Source organism: Chaetura pelagica, unplaced genomic scaffold, assembly GCF_000747805.2.
Source record: "Chaetura pelagica isolate M959 unplaced genomic scaffold, ChaPel_1.0 scaffold490, whole genome shotgun sequence".
Lineage (NCBI taxonomy): Eukaryota > Metazoa > Chordata > Aves > Apodiformes > Apodidae > Chaetura > Chaetura pelagica.
The window spans coordinates 98310-121193 of NW_009951936.1; the positions used below are offsets into that span (position 1 = coordinate 98310).

General features: G+C 48.6%; 2 protein-coding genes across 2 annotated transcripts in view; one reads left to right on the top strand and one right to left on the bottom strand.

Annotated features, from left to right (window-relative positions):
* Window positions 1–639, bottom strand: part of FSTL1 (follistatin-like 1) — a gene marked incomplete at its 5' end in the record, with an annotated part of 11821 nt that extends 11182 nt beyond the window's left edge. The window contains one exon of the mRNA XM_009996408.1: window positions 520–639. Within this exon, the coding sequence (XP_009994710.1) occupies window positions 520–639 (120 nt within the window). The remainder of the gene's footprint in view (window positions 1–519) is intronic.
* Window positions 640–808: 169 nt separating this feature from the next.
* NDUFB4 (NADH dehydrogenase (ubiquinone) 1 beta subcomplex, 4, 15kDa) overlaps window positions 809–22884 on the top strand; it is a 95531-nt gene continuing 73455 nt past the window's right edge. The window contains exon 1 of the mRNA XM_009996463.1: window positions 809–853. Within this exon, the coding sequence (XP_009994765.1) occupies window positions 809–853 (45 nt within the window). The remainder of the gene's footprint in view (window positions 854–22884) is intronic.

Sequence of the window (22884 nt, forward strand, 5' to 3'; positions counted from 1 at the left end):
GGAGACACTGTGTCTCTACAGCTGGAAAGGCTCTTCTAATAAATTCTGGCTCCCTGCTGGATGAAGCTATTCATCCCCACAGCTCTCTACCACAATTATTTCCATTTTACAAAAGCTAATTTTTAGTAGGGTGCTTGTAACCTCAAACAAGATGCCAGTGAGGGCAGGCTGGCTTGGAGCTTGCAGACCACTCCCTGGAGTGCCCTCCAAAGCCAGCTGCATATCAATTTGGGCTACTGGGTTTTCCCAACAAAACACGTCCAGCCAAGTCTCCTGTGCATGTACAGACCCTAGGCAGTTGTGTGAGGAGAACAGCTGCAAGCCCCAGACAATGTCAACCCTACAGGCTTCCTCCCTGGCACCACACTGTGAAAGGCCCTGCTGTTTGAAGAGCCACTGTGAATTTGCAGCTGCTCCTGAAGGGCTGTAGCCATCATGGGATCCTTCCAGCAACAGAAACCCAGCCAGGGGGTGGTGGTGGCACCTGTCCCAGGTGCAGAAGCTGTACTTTCCCCCTACCTCAATGCAGAGGCAGGTCGGCTCTCCCTTCTCAGTCACTGTGCACTCCCGCCCAGCTCCACAGAAAACATTAGCACAGATCTTGGATTTGCTCCTTGGCTCTTCCTGCAAGACACAAAGTAAGAGATACAAAATACATCAAGTTACCTGGAAGAGCAGCAGCACAGCTTTAAAAAATAACACATTTAACTTGTAGACTGGATCTAAGAGGTGGGAAGGCACAGATTACAGAACAAGAGAGATGAGACCGCAAGAGATGGGACAGCTCAGACAATAAGCAGGAGCAGACATGGGAGCTAGGGCTACAGCCCCAGCAACAGAGGGCTTCCTTGAGGTAATTTCTGGAAAATCACCCAGGAGAACTGGAGCAAACATGAGCAAGACAAAATCTAGCAATAATGGCAAGAAGAATTAGCTCCCGTCAAGGACTGCTGCCTTCAAAAATTTTTCCATGGAGGGTACTGAGCTTTTTTTTGTGTTTGCTTGAGACGTTTAAGAAGGTGAACATAACCCTGGATAAAGGTGTGATACCAAACAGGTGGAAGAAATTGCCATCTGACACCAGATAATCATAGAATCATTTAAGTTGCAAAAAGACTTTTAAGATTCTCAAGTCCAACCATCAACCTAACTCTACCAAGTCCACTGCTAAATCATGTCCCTAAGCACCATATCTTCACAACTTTTAAACACGTCCAGGGGTGGTGACTCTACCATTTCCCTGGGCAGCTTGTTCCAGTGCTTGACAACCCCTTCTGTGAAGAGAATTTTCCCCAATATCCAGGCTAAACCTCCTCTGGTAGAACTTTCAAGCCATTTCTTCTTGCCCTATCACTTGTTACTTGTGAGAAGACTGGCACTTCACAGAATCACAGAATCTTAGGGGTTGGAAGGGACCTCGAAGGATCATCTAGTCCAACCCCCCTGCCAGAGCAGGATCACATAGAGTACATCACACAGGAACATGTCCAGGAGGGTTTTGAATGTTTCCAGTGAAGGAGACTCCACAACCTTTCTGGGCAGCCTGTCCCAGGGCTCTGTCACTCTCACAGTAAAGAAGTTCTTCCTGATATTCACATGGAACCTCCTATGCTCCAGTTTGCATCCATTACTCCTTGTCCTATCACTGGTCATCACTGAAAAAAGCCTGGCTCCATGGTCCTGACACTCGCCCTTAACATATTTGTAAACATTGATGAGGTCATCCCTCAGTCTCCTTTTCTCCAAGCTAAAGAGACCCAGCTCCCTCAGCCTTTCCTCATAAGGGAGTGGTTCCACTCCCTTAATCACTTGCCTCTCAACAATCTCCTTTCAGGTATCTGTAGAGAGCAATAAGGTCTCCCCTCAGCCTCCTTTTCTCCAGACTAAACAGCCCCAGCTCCCCCAGCCACTCCTCCTCATAAGACTTATCCTCAAGATAAGCTCACCAGCTTTGTAGCCCTTCTCTGTACCTGCTCCAGCACCTCCATGTCCTTCTTATACTGTGGCACCCAACTGAACACAGTCCTCAAGGTGCAGCCTCAGCAGTGCACAGTACAGGGGACAACCACCTCTCCAGACCTGCTGGTCACACTGTTCCTGATGCAGGCCAGGATGCTGTTGGCTTTCTTGGCCACCTGGGCACACTGCTGGCTCATTCAGCTGGCTGCTGCTCAACACCTCCAGGTCTCTTTCTGTTGAGCAGCTTTCCAGCCATTCTTCCCCAAACCTGTAGCATTGCCTGGGATTGTTGTGACCAACATGCAGGACTTGGCACTTCACCTTGTTGAAGCCCCTATGATTGGCCTCAGCCCATTGATCCAGCCTGTCCAGGTCCCTCTGAAGACCCTTCCTACCCTCGAGTAGATCAACACTCCCACCTAACTTGGTGTCGTCTGCAAACTTACTGAGGGTGCTCTCAATCTCCTTGTCAGAGTCATTAATAAAGATACTAAACAGGAGTGACCCCAGCACTGAGCCCTGCAGAATACCACTTATGACCAGCTGCCAACTGGATTTAACCAGCCATCCAGCCAATGTTTGATCCAGCAGAGTGTACACCTGTCCAGGCCCTAGGGCAGCCAGTTTTTCCACGAGAATGCTGTAGGTAACAGTATCAAAGGCCTTACTGAAGTAAAAGTATACTACATCCACAGCCTTTCCCTCATCCACCAAGTGGGTCACCCTGTCCTAGAAGGAGATGAGAGCCCTGTCACAAAAAAAATTTTACAAAACTACGTGATCTGTTATCTTGCTTCCACTGGTCAAGATTAAACACTTCAAAGTGAGAAACACTGTCATAGGTAATTATACAGTAACCTTCTCACAGAGAAAAATGTCTTCCTGGTCCCTGACAGCCAGCAGTTGACTTATGCCTTGTAGCACACTTTACTGTTTTCTCCTAGCCAAAGTCATCACAAGTATTCGTGTCATTCACGTAACCGCCAAATCCTTCTCTTTTTGAGTCCCACTGCACTACCAAACTGATGACACCTAAGCAGGGAAGACTTCCACAGGTTTGTCATATTTTCAGTAAAATTACCATTTACTTGTATCAGTTTAGTGCCTTTTTTCTCTAAGACTTTTAAAAGGCAAGACAATTCCAGGGCTTTAGACTTCAGAGACCCTGATTTAATTCCCTGCTTTGTCACTAATTTCCTTTGTGACCCTCACTTCATCTAACACTTTCCACCTGTACATTAAGTATCCAGTTCAGACTAGCCAACTGGCTTCCTCATCAGTTTTGTATCAGAGTCACAAGACTGAGGAATGTAAAACAATCTGTGGGATAGGTCTATCACATCTGCTGTGACTTTCCTCTAATACACAAAATTTTTTTTTACCTTCTCATCTGAGTATTACTCTTATCCTCTACTTTTTGTGGTCTCTTTGGTCCAGTACAGTGGTCCACCAATTACTTCTGAAAATAGGTGATGACAAAGAAACAGAATGTGCATGAGGAGCAAGCATTATTGATACATTCAATGACAAATGCTGAGCACATTTTTTCTCCTGTTGCTTCTTTATCCTAATTTTCTTTTTTTGTTGTTTTGCTTTTAAACCAATTTTATAGTGAGTTGCTGTCTTCACTGAATAGCTCACAATGGCAGCCAGACCATTTTTTTAATAACCCTGCCCTGGTCTTCAGAGTATTTTGTCTGCTGGCCTACTATGGTCATCAAGCCCAAGAAGGTCTTTTGAAAGCACTGCAGGATTGTCTCCAGGTCTGCATGGTGACAAAGACCTTCCCTTTTCTCTGCAAGTTTTCCTGTCTCACTGCTTATCCTGTAAAATAAAAATACAGTAACCAGACATACCAGTATTAGCTCAGAAATATACACCCCATCCCAGGCCTGCTCATTCCATGAAGACAGTCTGTTGTCCTCCCTCTGCCCCTTCACCCTCCTTTCACATATCTTTTCTGAGCTATGAAAGACAGTCTTGCCCCTTCTGCTGCATCCACTTCTCCTTAGTTGCCTTCTGGTGGAGGGCTGGGATAAATGATTTAGGTGCTTCTGGGATGGAACGGAGCAACACAGTTGCTTCCCTGCACAAAGTAACCTCACACAACTTAGGGCAGGAAAGGAAGAATAATTTATTTTGTAAAAAGCACAAAGAAAAATCTCGAATTCTCCCAGCCTGGAGTCTGACTGGGGCACTCACATACCTGTAAGGCACTGCAGACACCTAAGCACTGATCCATTTAAAGGGTTTCAACAACATGTCCTTCCCTTCACACCCAAAGACCAGAAATAAAAAGCTGATATGGCTTTGAGCTGCCACCTACCAAGGTCTGTAATCCAGGTGCCTGGCAATAGATGGCAGTACTCTGCCTCTCCTTACCCATGGCCAGGCAGGACTGCCAACAGCAAGCCCCGAGCCGTGCCCACTGATGCCAAACCTGGCTATAGCCTCCTAGCCTGAGATTTATGGCACTGCTACAACTGCAGCTGGCCTCAGCAGGTGTCTGCAGGGACCAAGGTCGGGTTGCAAGATCCCTCTCCTCTCAACAGCTTGCTGGAAACCAGGCACAGCCATCCTGGCCACAGCTCTTGCCCTGTACCACCAGCCCAGAAGCTGTCCCGCAGTTCTCCCACTGGAACCCAGGGTGGTGATGCTGGCAGGGTGACACTGCCAAAACAACCTCTGAGGATCATGTGCCTCCTACTGGGCTAGAGAGCCATGTTCATCTGATTTTTTTTATTAATCAAAGCAAGACAGTTTGATAGTTGCCTCTTTAGTGTTTTAAGCTGCCCTAGGCTGGCAGTGTGTCAGAGCTGGTTGCTATGTCCCAGCACGGCTGTCTCCACCCCAAGGGTTTGCCCTCCCACTCTGACATAGTGTTTCTCAGACCCAGGTTGCTCATTCCCCCTCCCAACAGCAGCCATGGCAGGAGCTACCCACTTGCCCTATATTTAGTGCAAGCAGCTCTCAGCTTCCACTTCATCTGCCTCAGCCGCCTGTGTCCCCCATCCTTGCAATGCTCACCCCACAAAACATACTCACTCCATCTGCAACCTACAAACCATAGTGCCCCTCCTACTCACAGAAGGCCCCCTCCCAAAATCCCCAAGACCGCCACCTCCTTCCTTCACCAGACATCACGTCTCCTACCCTACATCCACCCCACCCTGCACCTGCAACCTGACTCAGCACACCTGCCTGGCAGGTTGAGGTGTGCTCCTCTGCCAGGCGCCAACAGCTGCTGCTGGAGATCCTGCCCTCACCTCCTGCAAGAGCCAGAAAACAGCTCCCTCCTCCAGCCCGCACGCAGATCAAGTTAGCAGCTGCCACCACTACTGCTCGCTATGGCCGCACAGCTCTAAGGTGGTTCATGGCATAACAGAGTGGGAGCTCTCTCTAGTGGCTCCCAGCTGCCTTCCTGGCAAATGCCCGAGTCTCCTGTGCATAACTGGGAGTGTAACGGAGACAGCGGTGGATGAATGGACCAGTACAGTGGGGGTCTGTGAATAAGCCTTTATAATCTTTACTCCTGATGCTCTTGCGACCCCCAGATGTTACCAGACAAACTGCTTTCTTGTGACAGATATTCTGATCTTACCTTGGACCTTGTCATGTTTGCTCTTTCTAAAGCTCCATCTGCTGGAGTCATGTGAGCAAGCGGGGATCAGAAACCACCTCCCTCCACCAGCCCGCACGCAGATCAAGTTAGCAGCTGCCACCACTACTGCTCGCTATGGCCGCACAGCTCTAAGGTGGTTCATGGCATAACAGAGTGGGAGCTCTCTCTAGTGGCTCCCAGCTGCCTTCCTGGCAAATGCCCGAGTCTCCTGTGCATAACTGGGAGTGTAACGGAGACAGCGGTGGATGAATGGACCAGTACAGTGGGGGTCTGTGAATAAGCCTTTATAATCTTTACTCCTGATGCTCTTGCGACCCCCAGATGTTACCAGACAAACTGCTTTCTTGTGACAGATATTCTGATCTTACCTTGGACCTTGTCATGTTTGCTCTTTCTAAAGCTCCATCTGCTGGAGTCATGTGAGCAAGCGGGGATGGCAGCTGCCACTTCAGCAGCAACCAGCTCGTCCTCGCGCCTACCGCGTGAAGACTTGAAAACATGAACTGCAAAGCTTTAAACGCAAGGTCACACACACAAAAGACTCCACAGTGTTTCAATGTCGTTGCCCTTAAATTAATTTCAGGATTTGGGGGTTGGAATCGCAGTTTTCACACTGCTCCCTCCCTGTGAGCTGCCACTGCCTTTCCCGTCACCGTGGGCTCGGGAAGTGTCACTCATCCCTGCGCACAGTGCGCTCGGGCAGGCGGAAGGGAAAGGGCAGAGAGTCGTTACTAATTGCTGCGCGGTGGCATTTACAGCACGAGCCGTGACAAGGCAGCTCCTCTCTTCTGCCTCGGGTGAGATGCCCGAGCTCTCTCACTTTGGTCAACGCTTTTAATTACTCCTCTGCTGCTCAGAGAGCACGCGAGAAGGTGCAAAAGCAGCGAGCACGAAGCCAGAGCAGGAGTGCATGGACTCTAGAGCATTCACCGCAGCACAGGAGCACTCTTGAGGGGCACAGCCTCCTCAGACATCTTTTTGGGCAAAGAACATGGGGAAAGCTCTCTGCCACAGGTTCGGGGGCCAGAAACCCAAGGCAGCTGGGAAGCATCAGCACCATAGCCCCAGCTGTTGAATGGGGACAGGACGTGTGCCACATTTGGGGGCTTGGGAAGTGTAGCCTCATGGATGAAGGGTTCTTGCATGTGAATGGGCAAGCACCAAGCTGAAGAATTCAACTGACAGTGCAGTGAGATACATGCACTGCTTCTTCCTCGGCTCTTGCTTCCTGGGAAGCAAAGAGGAAAAAGAGACATTTCCAAGGCACCCGCACAGGAAAAAGCCTGCAGCAGCACCAACAATGAGGGATCACCATGGTAACTGGCAATCCAGGGCCTCAAGGTAGAGAGCTGAAACTGGCAGCAGGAAAGGCTGCTTCTCATCTCTAGCAGCAACCGGCACTGAAGAGTCAGACCCCAATACAGAGTAAGCCCTGATGTCCAGAGCATTTCCAAGCCTCTGCCTGTGCCTGGATGTCCGGGACAGAGCGTGGCTCCATGTGCTGACACATGCAGTGCAGCCCGGGTCTCCACAGGGGCCCAACGTCCCGCCAGCAGCTCTGCCTGCTCCATGTTGGTGAGACTGCACCAAAACAGAGTGAAGTGGGCCTTCACCCACAACTGTTTCTGATCATCTGCATGCCCTTGTGCCCACAAACACACATCTGTATGTCTAAGAGTCCAGCCATGTCTTCAGCAAGATATACGAGTGACCACATGCATGAAGGAAAAGAGGCATCATGGCTCCTTGGCTTTGCAAGGGATGTGCTCATTGCAGCTCTCCCTTGGCTGCTCCCACCCCTGGCCCATGCTGAGTCACAACTGCCTGGTGTCACTTGGTGAAAACGGGGACCTGTGAAAGCTGAAACCATTTACAGTTCAGGAACAAAACACCTCTGTGAGGAAAAATATGCTTCCACCTGCAGAGAGGAGCTGTACAAACAGCTGCACGTCCATGGTGCCCCACTGCCTGAAGGGAGCAGCAGGGACTCCTGCTATTACACATGCTCTGGGAAACAACAGGGAGACTGCCCTTAACTTGCTTGAAAACAACCTCTCAGACTGCCTTTTGCTTTCTGTACATCCTCCTTATAAAAATCTCCTCTTGGATACCTCAAAAGTATTTTTCTTAGCAGCCCATGCTGCACTGGAGTAAAAAGCTTTTCTGCCATCAACAGTGACTGCAGGTCTCTCTGCTTCTTTGGCATCAGTTTGTAGAAACCCATAAAATTACTTGCTCCACACTGTTTGCTGTAAAATCAAGGCTTTGCAATTTGCCCTGCCTGAAGTGCAAGGAAATCAAAGTGCTCTAGTGCTGTAGCAATGAAAGCTCCTCTGGGAAGCAAGCCCATGTATTACACAAACCCAAGAAGGATGCAGGCAAAACTAAAGGGCACCAAAATGATATCTGTGATTACCGAACTTAGATTCTCATGTCTCAGGGAAGGCAGCAACAAAAGCTGGAAGAAAGTTTTCAGATATAACCAGCACAATACACAACAGACTCCCTCCACACAGAGAGAAATGAGCTTTGCAGCTATATATTTTCAGCCAGTCCTCCTTATGTCTTTCTGTCCACATGCCCTTTTCCTGTTCCCTGCCATGACTGACGTGGGAGCAGGAATATAAAGGGTGTCTGAATGTGCCAAGGTGACACCTGTAAACAGTGCTGCCTGCACAATTTCTGAACCAACTCAATATCCAGCCACGAAACCCAGCACTTCATTCAGCTGTTGTCTTGGCAATGCTTTTCTCTCAACAAAGAAAGATTTGGAGACAGAGCGCTAGGTCAACAATGCAGAAAGCTAAGATGAGAAGCCAGGTCTCCTGACTCCCAGACCTCCCTTCTCCCCTCTTGTGAGGCTGGAAGAGAGAGAAACTCAAACTTGTGCTGTAATACCCAAAAAGAAGAGGGCTGGGCAGCAGGACAGCTCAAAGAGGTTAGAAAAACCAAGCAACTCCTGTTCAGTGATGGCACTAAGAAAGCATTTAGCTGGTGTATTTCATCCCATTACCCAAGTGAACCTCTGGACAAAACAGCTTTCAGCAGCATGCCCTCTTGCAGAGGTCCAGGGAGAGCAGATCCCACGTTCACTGGAGTGCATGGCCCGGGCAGGCAGCCTGTCACCTCCACCCATTTGTGCTGCTGGCTCTGGCAACACATTTGTCCTGTTGTTCTCGTTTGTAACTAACAAGCAAAGTGCTCCTCCCTCCCCACAAACCTGACCTAATTCCTGTGGCAGCTCTCTGGATCCTCTAACTCACTGATGTGACAGGGCAGAAATTTGGCAGCAGCATAAATGAGCAGATTAGCGTGAAACAAGCCAAAGTTGGGTTTGCCATAAATAGATGGGTAAGATGAACCCTGCAATTTCTCTTCCTTAGGACTATTGCCTCAGGGTGTGTGCAGACTCTGGAAGAAACCCCACACAAATTACCTTTAGGTCTGACTTGGACGGTTTGATTTTCAGTTGTCAAAAATATATAATAAGTTCAGCATGTGGGGCTTGAACCACATCTGATTCCCAGTTCAGCTCTGCAATATAACTTACCTCCCAGGATACCATCACTATAATGATGATACAGCGGGGCTGTGGAATGACCTGTATCCTGTACTCTGGAAGAAAGCCTACAATCAGAGGTTGCTGAACACACTGGTGAGGGGTTCTCAGCTGCACCCTCCCTCAGGTCTGGTGTTAACCGGTCCCAAAATTTCAGCCTCTGGAGGCACCCTTCCCCCTTCTCCCCTACCCCCCGCCAGGAGCTCCCGGTCCCTTTGCCTCTGGGAAGCATATGGTCCATGTCCTTCCATTCAGATCAGGAGAGGTGTCAATGGGCAATTCAGAAGGCTCAAAACCTAGCCGTCCCCAAGCTAGTTAGTTACAAAGGAAGAGAAGTTTGTCAGGCACAGTCTGGACCGCTGCTTGATTCCCCAGGAGACTATGACCAGACATATTTGACAATGTTCCCAGCACTAACAACATCCTATTTGAAGGGTGTTAGCATGAGGTCTGCACTGGATGCAAAGGGGTCCGGTGCCATTACAATTTCAGGATTTCTCCTCCCACAAATCCTGAAGCCATCCTGCAAGCAACAGAACTTATGAAGCCCAGTTTCCAATAGCTCTCTCTGCACGGGCTGTCTGTCAGCTAGTTACAGGGCAGCGTATGGACTCTTTCCTCAGGAGGGGTCTTTGCAGGCCCCTCTCATTAAGCCAGTCACCCAGAGTCACAAAACCAGCTGGATCCCATTATCTCGGAGGCCTCCACCGCTTTATCAGCTGTGGTGGAAACAGGCCAACAGATTCAAGACTCACTGGAGGCCAGAGACAGGCAGGCAAGAACAGGCAGCCTGCTGACATAGTTCTGCTTCCTTAGGGAACCAGGCTGTAATTCCTTCGCAGAACCCCACAAAACACCCCTCTGGCTCAGCCTCTCATCTCAGCAGACTCAGTGTCATTGCTGCTTGCAGCCCTGGGGGCTAGTCCCCACTCCAGCCCCCCTTAAGTCTCCCCCACATTGACCCTTGTGTTTCTTCCCCAACATTTTCCTTGTATTGAAGCACTCAGACCCCATCTCACTTCTGTTTTCATCTGTCCCTTGGAGCTTCTACTGCTGAAGTATTTCAGGCAGCTGCAACCCAGGGCTGTTAACAGCCATATGGACACAGTACCGGGAGCTGCTGCACTCCCTGCAGGATGCCTGCCATGGAGGAGCACATCCAATCCACACACTCAGACCCCAGTCACCACTATCCCCCTCCACATCTTTCCCTGTATCTCCTCCTATTCTCAGCTGACATTCAGGACTGGCTCAATAAACACATCACACAACAAAATGCAACTCCTTTCAGGCTTTTGAATGTTTAATAGTTGAGTATTTAATGGCAGTTGAGTTTCGCTAATGGGAAACAAGCCAGAGCATACATCTCTGCCCATGCTGGGAATCAGGGCGTGTTCCCAGAAAATCTGGATGCAGAGACAAGCAGGCAAGAGAAGAAAGGACCTGCAACTCCCAGAGCTCAGAATGGGTTCCCACCCTACAAAACCTGTACCTCACCCATTTGTGTGCAACCCTCCCTGCCTTGCTGGCTGCAAGTCTCTGATCCATGAACCAACCATGTCCATCATATCAGAGCACTGAGCTGGAGAGCAGCTGAGACTCTAATTGATCCCTGTGATAAAGGGGGCACATTGAGCGGGTGACCTCTGCATGCAGCCATGGAAAAACAACACTGTTCGTGGAGGCCTGCTTGTGGGAATTTGCCCATGGCCCTATCTGGGAGAAAGAAATAAAGATGCCTGATGCTACTAGTGCTACAGAAAAGACTGCCTGGGCAGTACTGCCATGCAGAGATTGTCAGAGTGGATACAGAGAGCTCTGTGTCCCCACTGGCCCCAGTGGGTATATGGCCTGGCCCCCTAACAGGGACTACAGCCCTAATGCACCAGCCATGGCTTTCTCATGCCCCACAGCAAGCAGGTAGCAGCTGGTGCCTGCAAGGAAAGGGAAGGGGGAACTGGAGGGAAGGAGACTTTTCTCCCCACAACCTAATCAAGAAGAGAAAAGTGCCTGCCAAAGAGCTGATTTCTCTTGCAGCACGATGCTGCGAACAGTCAGGGAGCCAGGCACACCTCTCCTGGGGACTCTGCTGCACGAGGACTCTCGTTTTCCCTTCTAAGCTAGATGGAATGCCTTGTGCTCTGGCCCCCACAACTTCATATTTTCCACCACAAGGCAATGACCGGTGAGGCCCCAGAAGGGGAACAATGACATGAGAGTCTGGGGAAGAAGAAATCTCTACCACAAACAAGTCTGGAAAATGGCTGCTAGAAGGAAGGGAGCTTGTGCCTGGCAGAACTCTCCACGCTGCGGCCTCGCTCTGCTGCTCATCCTAAAACCTTCCTTGCACTCACAGCCTCAAAAAAGTAATGGCCCAGAGCTGTACTGTCTCTTAGCACTGTTCCCTCCACCCATCCCTCTGCAGTGCTTCTGGAAGAAGGGGCTGGATTCCCTCCTGCTGCATCATGCAGTGAAACTGCCAGCTCCTCTGCAGCCACCAGGAACTTTCTTGCTAGCGCTGGCTCCCAGCAAGGCACAGAGGCAGGAGATCAGAGACTGATTCGTGCATGCCAAGCCAGCTGGAGAGGCTTTCAGCTTCGAGCAGGGCAGTCAGTCCCACAGGAGGAGAGGAGGTGCTGCTGCTGCAGCGCAGTTCTCAGGGGGAGGAATCCAGTTAATCACTTTGTATTTGGCTAAGAAAATAACCCTCACGCACAGGGAAGGATCTCGGTTCACATGAAAGGACTTAAGTGAAGTTAGTCCCGCAGGAGCTGTGGGATGAGATTGGTATCATTCTCCTCATGTGACAGATTGACAGGGGCCCAAGGGAGGGGATTTGCTTAAGAACTATCAGAAGGCAGCAGCTCAGTGCCTCTTGCTCCCTGCTCTGGGGCCAGAATCGCTTCACAATCTGACACACAACTCATGCTCCCTGTTGGGGTATAACCACACTTCCCAGACCTTGAGTGGCCTGGGACAGGCTTCCTTTTGCTGTGGCAGGGCTGCTGGGAAATGTAATTCTCTATCCTCTTTTGTTTAAAATATAAGAAAAAAAACCACAACCAGCATTGATTCCCAAATTTCAACAGGAGGGGCCATTCTGTGAGTAGCACACGAGAAAAGTCACAGCATCTTAGAAGCAGTCAGAGGAAGCCCTTGTTGACAGGAGGGTGTGAAGCAGGAGGATGAGGAGGAGATCCTCCCTGCAGCAGGCAGGCAGAGGTGAAGCACTGTCCTAGCCTCTAGACCTGAGCAGAGCTGTAGTGCACAGACTCTTCCAAACCATTAAGCAGACTCCATCACCCCCCTCCTCCAAGCACTGCAAAGCCAGCCCAGCACCAGAGCCCTGAGATCATCTGTCCCATGAGAAGTGCACTCACTCATCTGTTCCCCACTGCTACCCCATCTGTGCTGTTCATGCCATATAAGTCATCAAATATTCCCTTTCAACCCCTAAGTCTGTGGTGACCCACAGCTCTCTGTCGTGGTAAGTCCCATTTTTTTCCGACCTTCATCCCCTTCATTTCCCACATTCAGAAGCCCTGCAGATTTTACTGGTCCTGCCAGTAAGTTTTGTTGCCTCTTTTTCCAGCTGGTTGGAATGATTTATTTCTGAAAGGGATCCAAGTCTGGTACATTTCTCAGCCACCACCTGGCTTCAATAGAGCAAAGGGAAGAGTGAGCTGAGCAGTTGGAGGCAAATTAGGATTTACAACCCTATGGCATCTTCTCTCCTCTTCCAGTAATTGGATACTCAAGAGGAACGTGGAGTGCAGGAAATGCTGAGGTTTACCAGCAGCCTCTGGCTTCTTGCACAAGAGACCTTAGTATTTTTGTTCCCATCACTAATGCAACACATTTGATGATCCCCTTCTTCCCAGCTCTAAGCCTTGGTCCTTCTTTACCCACCTTCTACCACAACACATTGCAAAAAAGCAAGAAAAATTGCTGTGTGATTGGAAGAAGCACTGAGACAAGCTCAGTGTGGGAAGGAGAGTGAGAGAAGAATTGGGCATAAGCCAGTTTTGCACTTCTCATATTCTAGCCCTGGTCAAGGGTCTGCTCCTTCTTAAGGTACAGCAGCTTTGGGGCTGCTCCATCCAATGGCTCTGCTGGAGATGGCTCTGTAATAGTGAATCCTCAGGGAATGGTGCTCCTTGCCATAGTAATTCCTCTCCTTTGAAGCCTCTTTGCCACAGTAAAAGTCATGCGATCCCCTTCATACAGCAGCCACAGCATTGAAATCATTAATTTTGTCTGGACAACTTTTCTTGGCCTGTAGTCCTGACGGAGTATCCCCTTCCTGAAACTATGCAGTCAGGAATGGTTATCAGACTAATGGGAAAATCTGAAAATAGAAGCTGGGTAAAACAAACCTGCAAGCATGGGAAAGTTTGGGAAGCCTGAGGAACTAACCTGGAGTCTGCTTATCAGTGCTACATATGCCATAAAGGCATAGCTCCATCAAAGGTTAAACTGTGTTCTGAAGCCAGAGGGAGCTGAAGGCAAGTCTCCCAAAGCTTCCTCACACTACAACCTTCAAAATGCAAACTAGGATTTCAGGAGATGGTCAGATGCAAATTAAGCTCTCTACATTCCTGTAACCTCAGCTTTTACTGCTGAAGACCTTACAACTGGCAGAAGACTGTCTGTGTCTACTCATTTGCATTGGAAAACGGAGAGGAAAAACACTGCTGTAGAAACTAAGTGAAAATCCTTGCTGTGAGAGGAACACAGGAAGAGCCGCACAAGCACACAAACTACAGGGAGAGATGTGCATCTGTTTTCCTCTGCTCTCAGAAACCTAACATCAGCTACAAGCAAATCCCATTAAACTGCATGGGCTGTCACCCCACAGCCCCACACCAGGACCACAGAGTTGCAGTGTTGGGCCATTTGGGACCCAACACAAGGGGAACTGTGACCCCTGAGTTAGGACCAGCTACTTATTTTAAATTTCTGCTGCCCTTATTATCTCCCAAAAAGCCTCCAGCCCAGAGACTAGCACCTGAAACCACCTCTGTACAGAGCCAACACCATTTCACACCTATCCTCAAGAGGCTTCCCTCTGGGATAGGCAAAGCATTGTAAGTGTCTGACTTGCATTTAATGGCTGACCTCGCTACTGAGGCCACAAAGGGGAAGCTCTCATAAGGTGAGAAGGCCATGAGAAAATGGGTAGCATAGCTATCAAATAGGCTGTAAAACCCATTTACTACGTAACTGCCACAGCTGGGAGGAAAGAAGAAAACTTCCAACATCCATGGGCTTCCAGCCTTTCCGTGGATGCCCCAAGGATGGGTATTGCCCTGGGGCTGTCTGCACCACAGCCACCCACAACCCTTTTGCCCCTGCACTGCTCCCTGCAGCTCATGCTGAACCCACCCTTGCTCAAGATGCTTAGCCAAACACCAAGGCTCTCACTTAGGCAAGCTGCTTGTGCTTACACCAGTGTGTCCTCGTGGGCCTCCTATCTCATTCCTGAACTAACCCAGCACAAACAGAAGGGGCACGGAAGACCAACTATCCTGTGTGGGCTACGGGTGAGGAAGACAGACGGGATTTCCACGACACTCCCAAACCTCTTACCTCGCAATCTGTTTCTCTCATGATATACCTGTTACAACTACATTCCCCCTCGCAGCAGCGGGGCGGTATATAACATGAAGGGCAAACATAACTGAGCAGTGAATAACCTCTGCTGTGCCCGTCAGCAGTGGCACACCCCACACCCACACATGTAGTCTCAAGGAAGCAGACTCAGTGACCCCCACTTCTCCCAGGGCAGAGCTCCCCTTGACCCCCCGTGGCCTCTGCACCAGGCTGGCAGCACACACTCACCAGCAGCCCCCAAAGGCAATTCTGTGATTAAGAAGTAAGAGAAGTTATTATTGATTTCCTGTAATTCCTAAATAAGGCTGGGTAACATTTTTCAGAGAGAGAGCTAATTCACTGGAAAATGCAATTTGAGGTTGACCAAAACTATGTGGAAATTTGTGCCTAGTTCAGGGAACAGCTTTGATTCCAAAACTATTTCCAAGATGAAGTGAACCATTTTCCCTTTTTTAATGTTGACATATATTTCACAAAGAGTTGTATGTAAACTTAAAGAGAGCAAAATAAAAACATGTTTTCATAAGCATAGCAACTTCTTGTTTGGTCAGGGTTTTTTTTCTGTTGAGAATAAAAAATGAATTTCAGCTGAACTGAAATTGAATTTTTTGCTTGACTCTGAGTCAGCTAGGGAATTGAAAAAAAAAATAAAAAGAATTATTGCCATGGCTTTATTCCTAAAACATGGTTATTTGGTGTCTAAAGCAACCTATTCTTCTCATTCTTTCATCTCCTTCCATCTGGCTCTTTGAAACCATGTCTGGAAGTAACTAAGAACTGTTGCAGACATCTCTCTCCCCCTCTCTCTGCAATCATGGAATTTTTTCCTGTCTAGTTGGGAAGACTGTTAATGCTGACTCCCCTGCCTTGACTTTAAAAAACAAACAAACAAAAATAAAGAAACAGCTACATTTGGTGGTTATGATAACCCAGATAGATGTTGCTTCAGGGAAAGCATCCTCTCCTCTGAGTCACTCCAGCAAAGCAAACAGCACTGACTTAACGAGGCAGCTCCCAGTTTGAATTGTACCAGGGCTGCAAACACCTTTCTCCATCCCTGCTCTGATAAAATGCTCAGTTCTGTCCCATTGGTTCCTCTCCCTCAGACCCTGAGGAACCTGTGCCCATCCTCCCTGCTGAGATGTACAGTTCTCAGCAAAGGAGAATATAATTTCCCTTGCTGGCAACAGCCAAACCCAGCTTACAAGCTAATGGGTGTCAGGTTTTAGTGCAGAGGCTCAAATGGGAGGCTGACGTCTGCACTGGAGAGGAGTAAAGAGAGATTCTCGGGCTCTCCTTGATTAGCAGAGAGTGCCTAGGACTCATGCAGAGACAACGTGGCACTGCCCGTGGCTTGGGAGCAGGTGCCTGGGTCCCCTTCCCAGCTCTTGTTTGCTCATGGGCGGTTTCAATAGACTTGCTGTCACATGCCTATACATAAAGGACCTGAGCACATCACTGCAGTCACTTAAAAGTTGGGGCTTTTGAACTTCAGTAGCCTATCTGGTCCCAAACCAGCAGGGCAAGCAACCAGTGCCAGCCAGATGTAATGACGATGCCTCAAGTGCTTGCCTGTCTCTTTTCTCACTGCTCTGGGGCACCAACAAGGCATGAGGGACTTGCTATGAACTTCAGTACTGCCCTGGGCTAGAGGGAGAGGGCTCTGAGCCCTGGGAGTGACCCTGAGGCTCTCCACGCCTCCCGCAGCCCGCGTTCCTAGAAGAGGGATCACTGCTTGTATCACCTCCAAAAGCACAAACCATTCTCTAATACTTCTTGAGCTCTTCCCAGGATGTTTTGCTTTCTGCCCTGTGGCCTGGCCAGGCTGCGTTTCAGAGATGAAAGGCCGTGAGTGTGCACAGATTCCGGCATCCTTACACATTCCTGGCTCGAAGACTTTCCTCGAAGCAGCTGCTTCGGGCACGTTGCCGGGGAGGACGAGGTGCCTCCCAGCCTGGAGAAGGCTGTCACCCTGCCGGCTGGCAAACCCACGCTTGCCAGGTATGCTGCAAGCTCCTGGCACAAGCCCCTCTGCTTTGGGGCCAGCAGCAACGCCCTCAGGGCCCCCAGCTAGCCCAGCAGAAAACAAGGCAGCTCCTCTGCTATGCCTAAGGGCTGTGATGGCCTTAAGGAGACACAGTGCAAGACGTTGAGGGCGTGATGCTATTAGCACACAAACCTGATTAATAACAACAATGTGTTTCTCATCTCATTTGTTCCCACAGCTCCTAGAGGACATCACAGACTGAGCCCACCTCTGGGCAACAAACGCTGTAGGAAGGAAACCCAAAGAGCATTTGAGGTCTTGGGCAGAAACTCCAGAATTTGTGCAACACTGGAGTGGCCAACAGGAGCTTAGGGGCCTGCAATGCAGACATCTACATCCACCCCATCTGCTTTGCCCAGCTCTGGCACAAGTCAAACCAGACTCTGACCCCAAACACTGGAGGGAAGCTTATTTGTGGTCTTGGTGTGCAGCTTGGCCCCATCACAGTGTTGAAGAAAGAGTTTGCCAGTGGTCTGGCAAGATTTCAATCCAAAATACTGTCCCCACCAGTGGTTCCCACTTAAATTCTGGCTCCAGTTTAGGAGCTCAGCCTTATCCTTTGCAACCAACAAGAAAAGGGGCCTTCTGTGCTCCTCCAAACCCATCCCATCCCTCTGGCAGGCTGAAGCTAGCACAGCTCAGGAAATCCAAAGGCGGCTCTCAATAATCACACCATCCTGCAGCACAGGCTGCTGGCAGAGATAAGCTCAGGGCCTGGCTGACAGCTGCAGTCCTCACTCCCTCATACACCAAGACAAGGAATTATAAATGCTGTCCCATTACAAAAAACCAAAAAAACAAACCACTGAGAGTGTGGAAGAGAAACCACCAAACCAGCTGGATCCAAAGGGAAAAAAATCTCAGACTTATTGAAATGAAAGGTGAAAATCCTTCTGTCTTGGGGAGATCTTATTGCCCTCATTGCTCTGTGCCAGCAAACCAGAGGCATGCCAACAGACTTGGAGCAGGGACTGCTTAGAAAGCTGTGTATTCCCTTAGCTGCCATTATGCCTGTTTCTTTGTGCAAGAGAGCCCTTGTTGCTGGGGTTGGCCTGTTCCTGTTGTGTATCTGCTGAAAAGCACAGTCCTCACAGTTTGTGTGTATCATATGGTTGGAGGCAAGTACTTCCTTTCACTGTCATTACTCAGAGGTGGGCTGAATTAATTGCATGCACTTTTTCTTTGAGTGTACAACCACACCACTGCCATATGCTCACAGGACAGATTATAGTCAGTTAAGGGAGATGGAACAAAGAAATGGCTCTTTTTTGGATACCCTCTTTAGATGGATCCTTTTCCCCATGGCACCCTGAGACAACTATAATTCTTATTTCTCACCACGCCAGCCGTCAAATGGCCTTCTTCCACACCATCTCACAGAAATCACAGTGCAAGAAAAGGTGGCTTTGTGCCATCTGCCTGATCACCAAAACAACTCTGTAGGAGTTGCAGCTGGCATGGCTCCGTCCATGCACCCCAGAGCTGCTGAGCCATGGGTCCCCCTCATGCTGTCCTTCCCAACCACAGTCTCGCCCTGGACAAGAGAACTCCAAGCAGGAACAGAAAAAACACCATTCCAGAGGGCAAATTTGGTGCGTTCCCTTCACACTATCATTAGGGCATGCAGTTTTCAGCAAAGATGCTCCTGGTCATTAATAAACTGTGCTCTGAGATGTCTCTCTGCTACACCTTTCCTTCTGTCCACTGAATGTTTAATTTCTTTCTTGAGTGCCAGACCTTCTGTTTGCTAGCGCTGAAATTCCTCCAGCTGCCAGCAGCTCCCATTGCTCTGTGTTGTCAAACTGAAGATGGCATTCCCTGCTCCTTGATTGATTTTCACTGCCATAACAGTGACAGATGGTGATCAAAGGATCAGGGTCGAGTTGGAAGCCAGTAATCAATAGTGTTCCCCAGGGATCCATACTCAGTCCGGTCTTGCTCAATGTGTTCATCAATGACCTGGACGAGGGGACAGTGTATCCTCAGCAAGTTTGCTGATGATGGAAAACTGGGAGGGGTGGCTGACACTTCAGAACTCCATGCTGTTCAGCATGACCTGGACAGGCTGGAGGGTTGGGCAGAGAAGAACCTCATGAGGTTCAACAAGAGCAAGTGTAGGGTCCTGCACCTGGGAAGAAAGAACGTCAAGCACCAATATAGGTTAGGGGTGGATCTGCTGGAAAGCAATTTGGAGGAGAAGTATCTGGGAGTCCTGATAGACAGTAAGTAATCGATGAGCCAGCAGCGTGCCCTTGCTGCTAGGAAGGACAATGGAATCCTAGGTTGCATAAAGAAGAGTGTGACCAATAGGCCAAGGGAAGTCATTCTCCCCCTCTACTCTGCCCTGGTGAGACCAGATCTGGAATATTGCATCCAGTTCTGGGGTCCACAGTTCAAGAGAGACAGGGAGCTACTAGAAAGAGTCCAGAGGAAGGTGATGAAGATGACTGGGGGACTGGAGCATCTCCCTTACAAGGAAAGGCTGAGAGAACTGGAACTCTTTAGCCTGGAGATAAGAAGGCTGAGGGGAGACCTTATCAATGTATATAAGTATCTAAAGCGTGGGTGCAAGGAAGATGGAGACAGGCTCTTCTCAGTAGTTCCCAGTGTCAGAATGAGGGGCAACAGGTACAAGCTGGAACACAGGGAGTTCCATTTAAATATGAGGAAACACTTCTTCACAGCAAGGGTCACAAAGTCCTGGAATAGGCTGCCCAGGGAGGTTGTGGAGTCTCCATCTCTGGAGATATTCAAAACCTGCCTGGATACAGTCCTGTGTAAAGTGTTCCAGGTTATCCTACTTCAGTGGGAGAGTTGGACTAGATGATCTCTAGAGGCCCCTTCCAATTCCAGAAATTCTGTGATTGTGTAACTTGTGGAACCTTCAGTTTTCTCAAGGTGTTTGGGCAGTCATGGTCTTTAAATCCTTTCTAACACTTTGGAGTCAGAATTTGAGTTTTGGCTCTTTTGGTCAAAAGGAAACTTAAACTGGATTTTTTTTTTTTTTTTTTAAAGCAATGATCACTTGGATATTATGCCTGCATTCTCTTACAGAGGTCAGAAATAAAAGGTTTAATCTTGTTTGTTGTCCAGGAGTCTGCCTGGAGACTGAGAAAAGATCTTCATAAGACCTGAGCAGCAGGACTCACTGGTGAAACATGAGCCAAGAGACAAGTCTGATCACATCCTGCCTCACCACTGAGCTCTGGCTCCCCAATCCCTGCCTGCCCAGGTGACCTTCCTTGCCCACTTTCCTGACACACTGGTCCTACTGCTCTCCAGCAATATGTTCCATCACCAATGCTTGTCTTTGAGTGACACTGCAAAGCTCCCAATGGGATCACATAGACGTAGGAACAACACAGGGCTGGTAGACACCTCTTGAGTCACTAAGTCCATGCCACCAGTGCCCCTTCTGCATACCAGACCAGACCATTTACATGACACTGATTAAAGGATGGCGATTTTTGCCTATCTCACACCCATTGAAAGATTGGTCTTAAAATCCTCTTGCAGTTACAAGCCTTCTCCTAACATCAAGACTGACTGTATTCATACCAATTCATATATAATTGTTCATATTAGCATATGAATAAATTCTGGATTGTGGCCAGTAGGTCAAGGGAGGTTCTCCTCCCTCTCTGTTCTGCCCTGGTCAGGCCACATCTGGAATACTGTGTCCAATTCCGGGCTCCCAGTTCCTGAAGGGCAAGAAACTACTGGGAAGAGTCCAGTGCAGGCCACAAAGATGATTAGAGGAATGAAGCATCTGCACTATGAGGAAAGGCTAAGAGAGCTGGGTCTGTTCAGCCTGGAGAAGAGACTGAGGGGGGGATCTTATAAATGCTTATCAATATCTACAGGGAGGGTGTCAGGAGGGTGGGGCCACTCTCTTTTCAGCAGTGTCTAATGACAGGACAAGGGGCAATGGGCCCAAGCTGAAGCACAGGAGGTTTAAGCTAAACATAAGGAAAAACTTATTTACTGTGAGGGTAACAGAGCACTGGAACAGGCTGCCCAGAGAGGCTGTGGAGCCTCCTTCTCTGGAGACATTCAAAACCTGCCTGGACATATTCCTGTGTGATGTGCTCTAGGTGATCCTGCTCCGGCAGGGGGGTTGGACTAGACAATCTTCAGAGATTCCTTCCAACCCCAACCACTCTGTGACTGTGACTATGATTTCACTTAAAACAGCACATTTCCCTCCCGGAAACTTGATTCTGTTATCCTGCCCATCTTAAGGGAGGAAAATAGATAGCAGTAAGAGATGTCTGTCTTAATAACTAATGTTCTTATATAAAAGTAATCTCTTTTTTGATTGTTATCAACGACACTTTTAAAGAAGCATGGGATCCAAAATCTTCCACTGCAGTGAAAACCTGGGGGACAGGCCAAATCAAGGGTGAAGATACTAAGTTTAACACAATTTTACAGCCAGAAAAGGGCAAATAAAAGTTTCAAAAGTAAATTTAATATTTTTGTTACGGTGCAAGCTTTGCCAAGATTATGATCAGGACAAGAAGTAATGACCACCAAATTCCTGTTCCTTCCAGGAAAAAGAATCCTTCATACAACAAGATGCGACATGCATTAGGGATGGAGACAGAAAGCAGAAGAGATTTGCTCTTGATTGCATTAACTTAGGAAGGAACAGAACAAGAGCTCCTAACATGAGGCATCTTTAGCTGTGTTCCAAAGTGGGAGCTGCCCCTTCCAGAATGAAGCCTCCTACTCTGTTGGTGCTGGCATGCACTATTAGCCATGCTGTTATCTCAACGGGCAGCTGGAAGACAAAAGACACATTTCCCCACATTGTGAACACTCTCCAATAAACCAGGGCTACATATCCTCCAATTAAAAATACCATGACACAGGCAACAATTGCTGTGGAGGCTTGGGATCTCTTCACATACCTAAGTGCTCATGACCCCACAGATGGAGCATGTGGAGGGCTCAGGAGCAATTCCTGGGAGAGAGGCAAGAGGCAGTGGGCAAACCACAGACCAGCTCACATCTGGCTCTCCCATTTGTTCCCTAAGCTTTAACTCCCATGGAAAGAAACAATTCTTTTTGTGCAGCCTTTGGCAAAATATCTTCAATGGGACGACACGTTCATCCTCCTCCTTGCTCCTCGAATGGCCCTTCTGACCCTCCTTCCCAGAAGCTGGTTAAGCCCAGCCAGATTCAGACACGTACCCATTCAGTCAGCCCTTCAATTCTTGCAGTCTGGGAAGGCATCCCACACTCCTCCCCACCACGGGGACCTGCCCTTGAGGAGCTGGAGGTCTCCAGCAAATCCTCTGCTGGCATCTCCAACAGAGGCAGTAGACCACACGGACTTAGTTGTCCTCACTGTAATGAAGAATGATCCCTTCAGGAAAAACTTGGGGATCATTTCAGGAATGCAACAGGAATGCAAAGGCTGGAGTAGAGTGCAAGGGAAGGAGGGGATGAAGGGAGGCAGCATTGTTGTCTCTCTACTCTTGGCTGCTCTTTGGGTAAATACTGGACTTCTGTCTCCAGGGCTCCTAATCAGCTCTAAATGCCCTCAAAGAAAGCAAACAACAGCACTACAGGAAAGCCCAGAAATAAATCCATTTCATTATAAATTCATTTTGGTTTAATTCAGTTTTTCTTGCTAGTAAAAAATTTAGCTTAAGCTAAGCACTTTCTTTTCCCAGCAATCTCTGCTGGCTGTCAGCTAATGCAACGGAAAGTTAAGCTTCTGACAGTATAATGGCTTTGTTATGAAAAAATACAATTATATTATTACCCAAGACAAATTCCACAGTATTAAACATCTGAGCAATGCAGCATTGTCCTTGAAGCTACTGGTGAGGGAGTTTTACGTGGAGAGATAGGAGGACAAGAGCAGTTTTCATGGGAGATGTGTTTTACTGCATAGATCTCCATGGCTCAGAAATATAGCACACATTTTGTAGCAGGGACACAACCCATATGCCAGATAACTGAATTATGCAAGCTTTTGCCTCTGGACTACTTGCAGTTGTGCAACCCATATGTAGAAATCATAACCATCTGAAGACTCTCCCCTGGCACACATCAAACTGTCAATTCATCAGC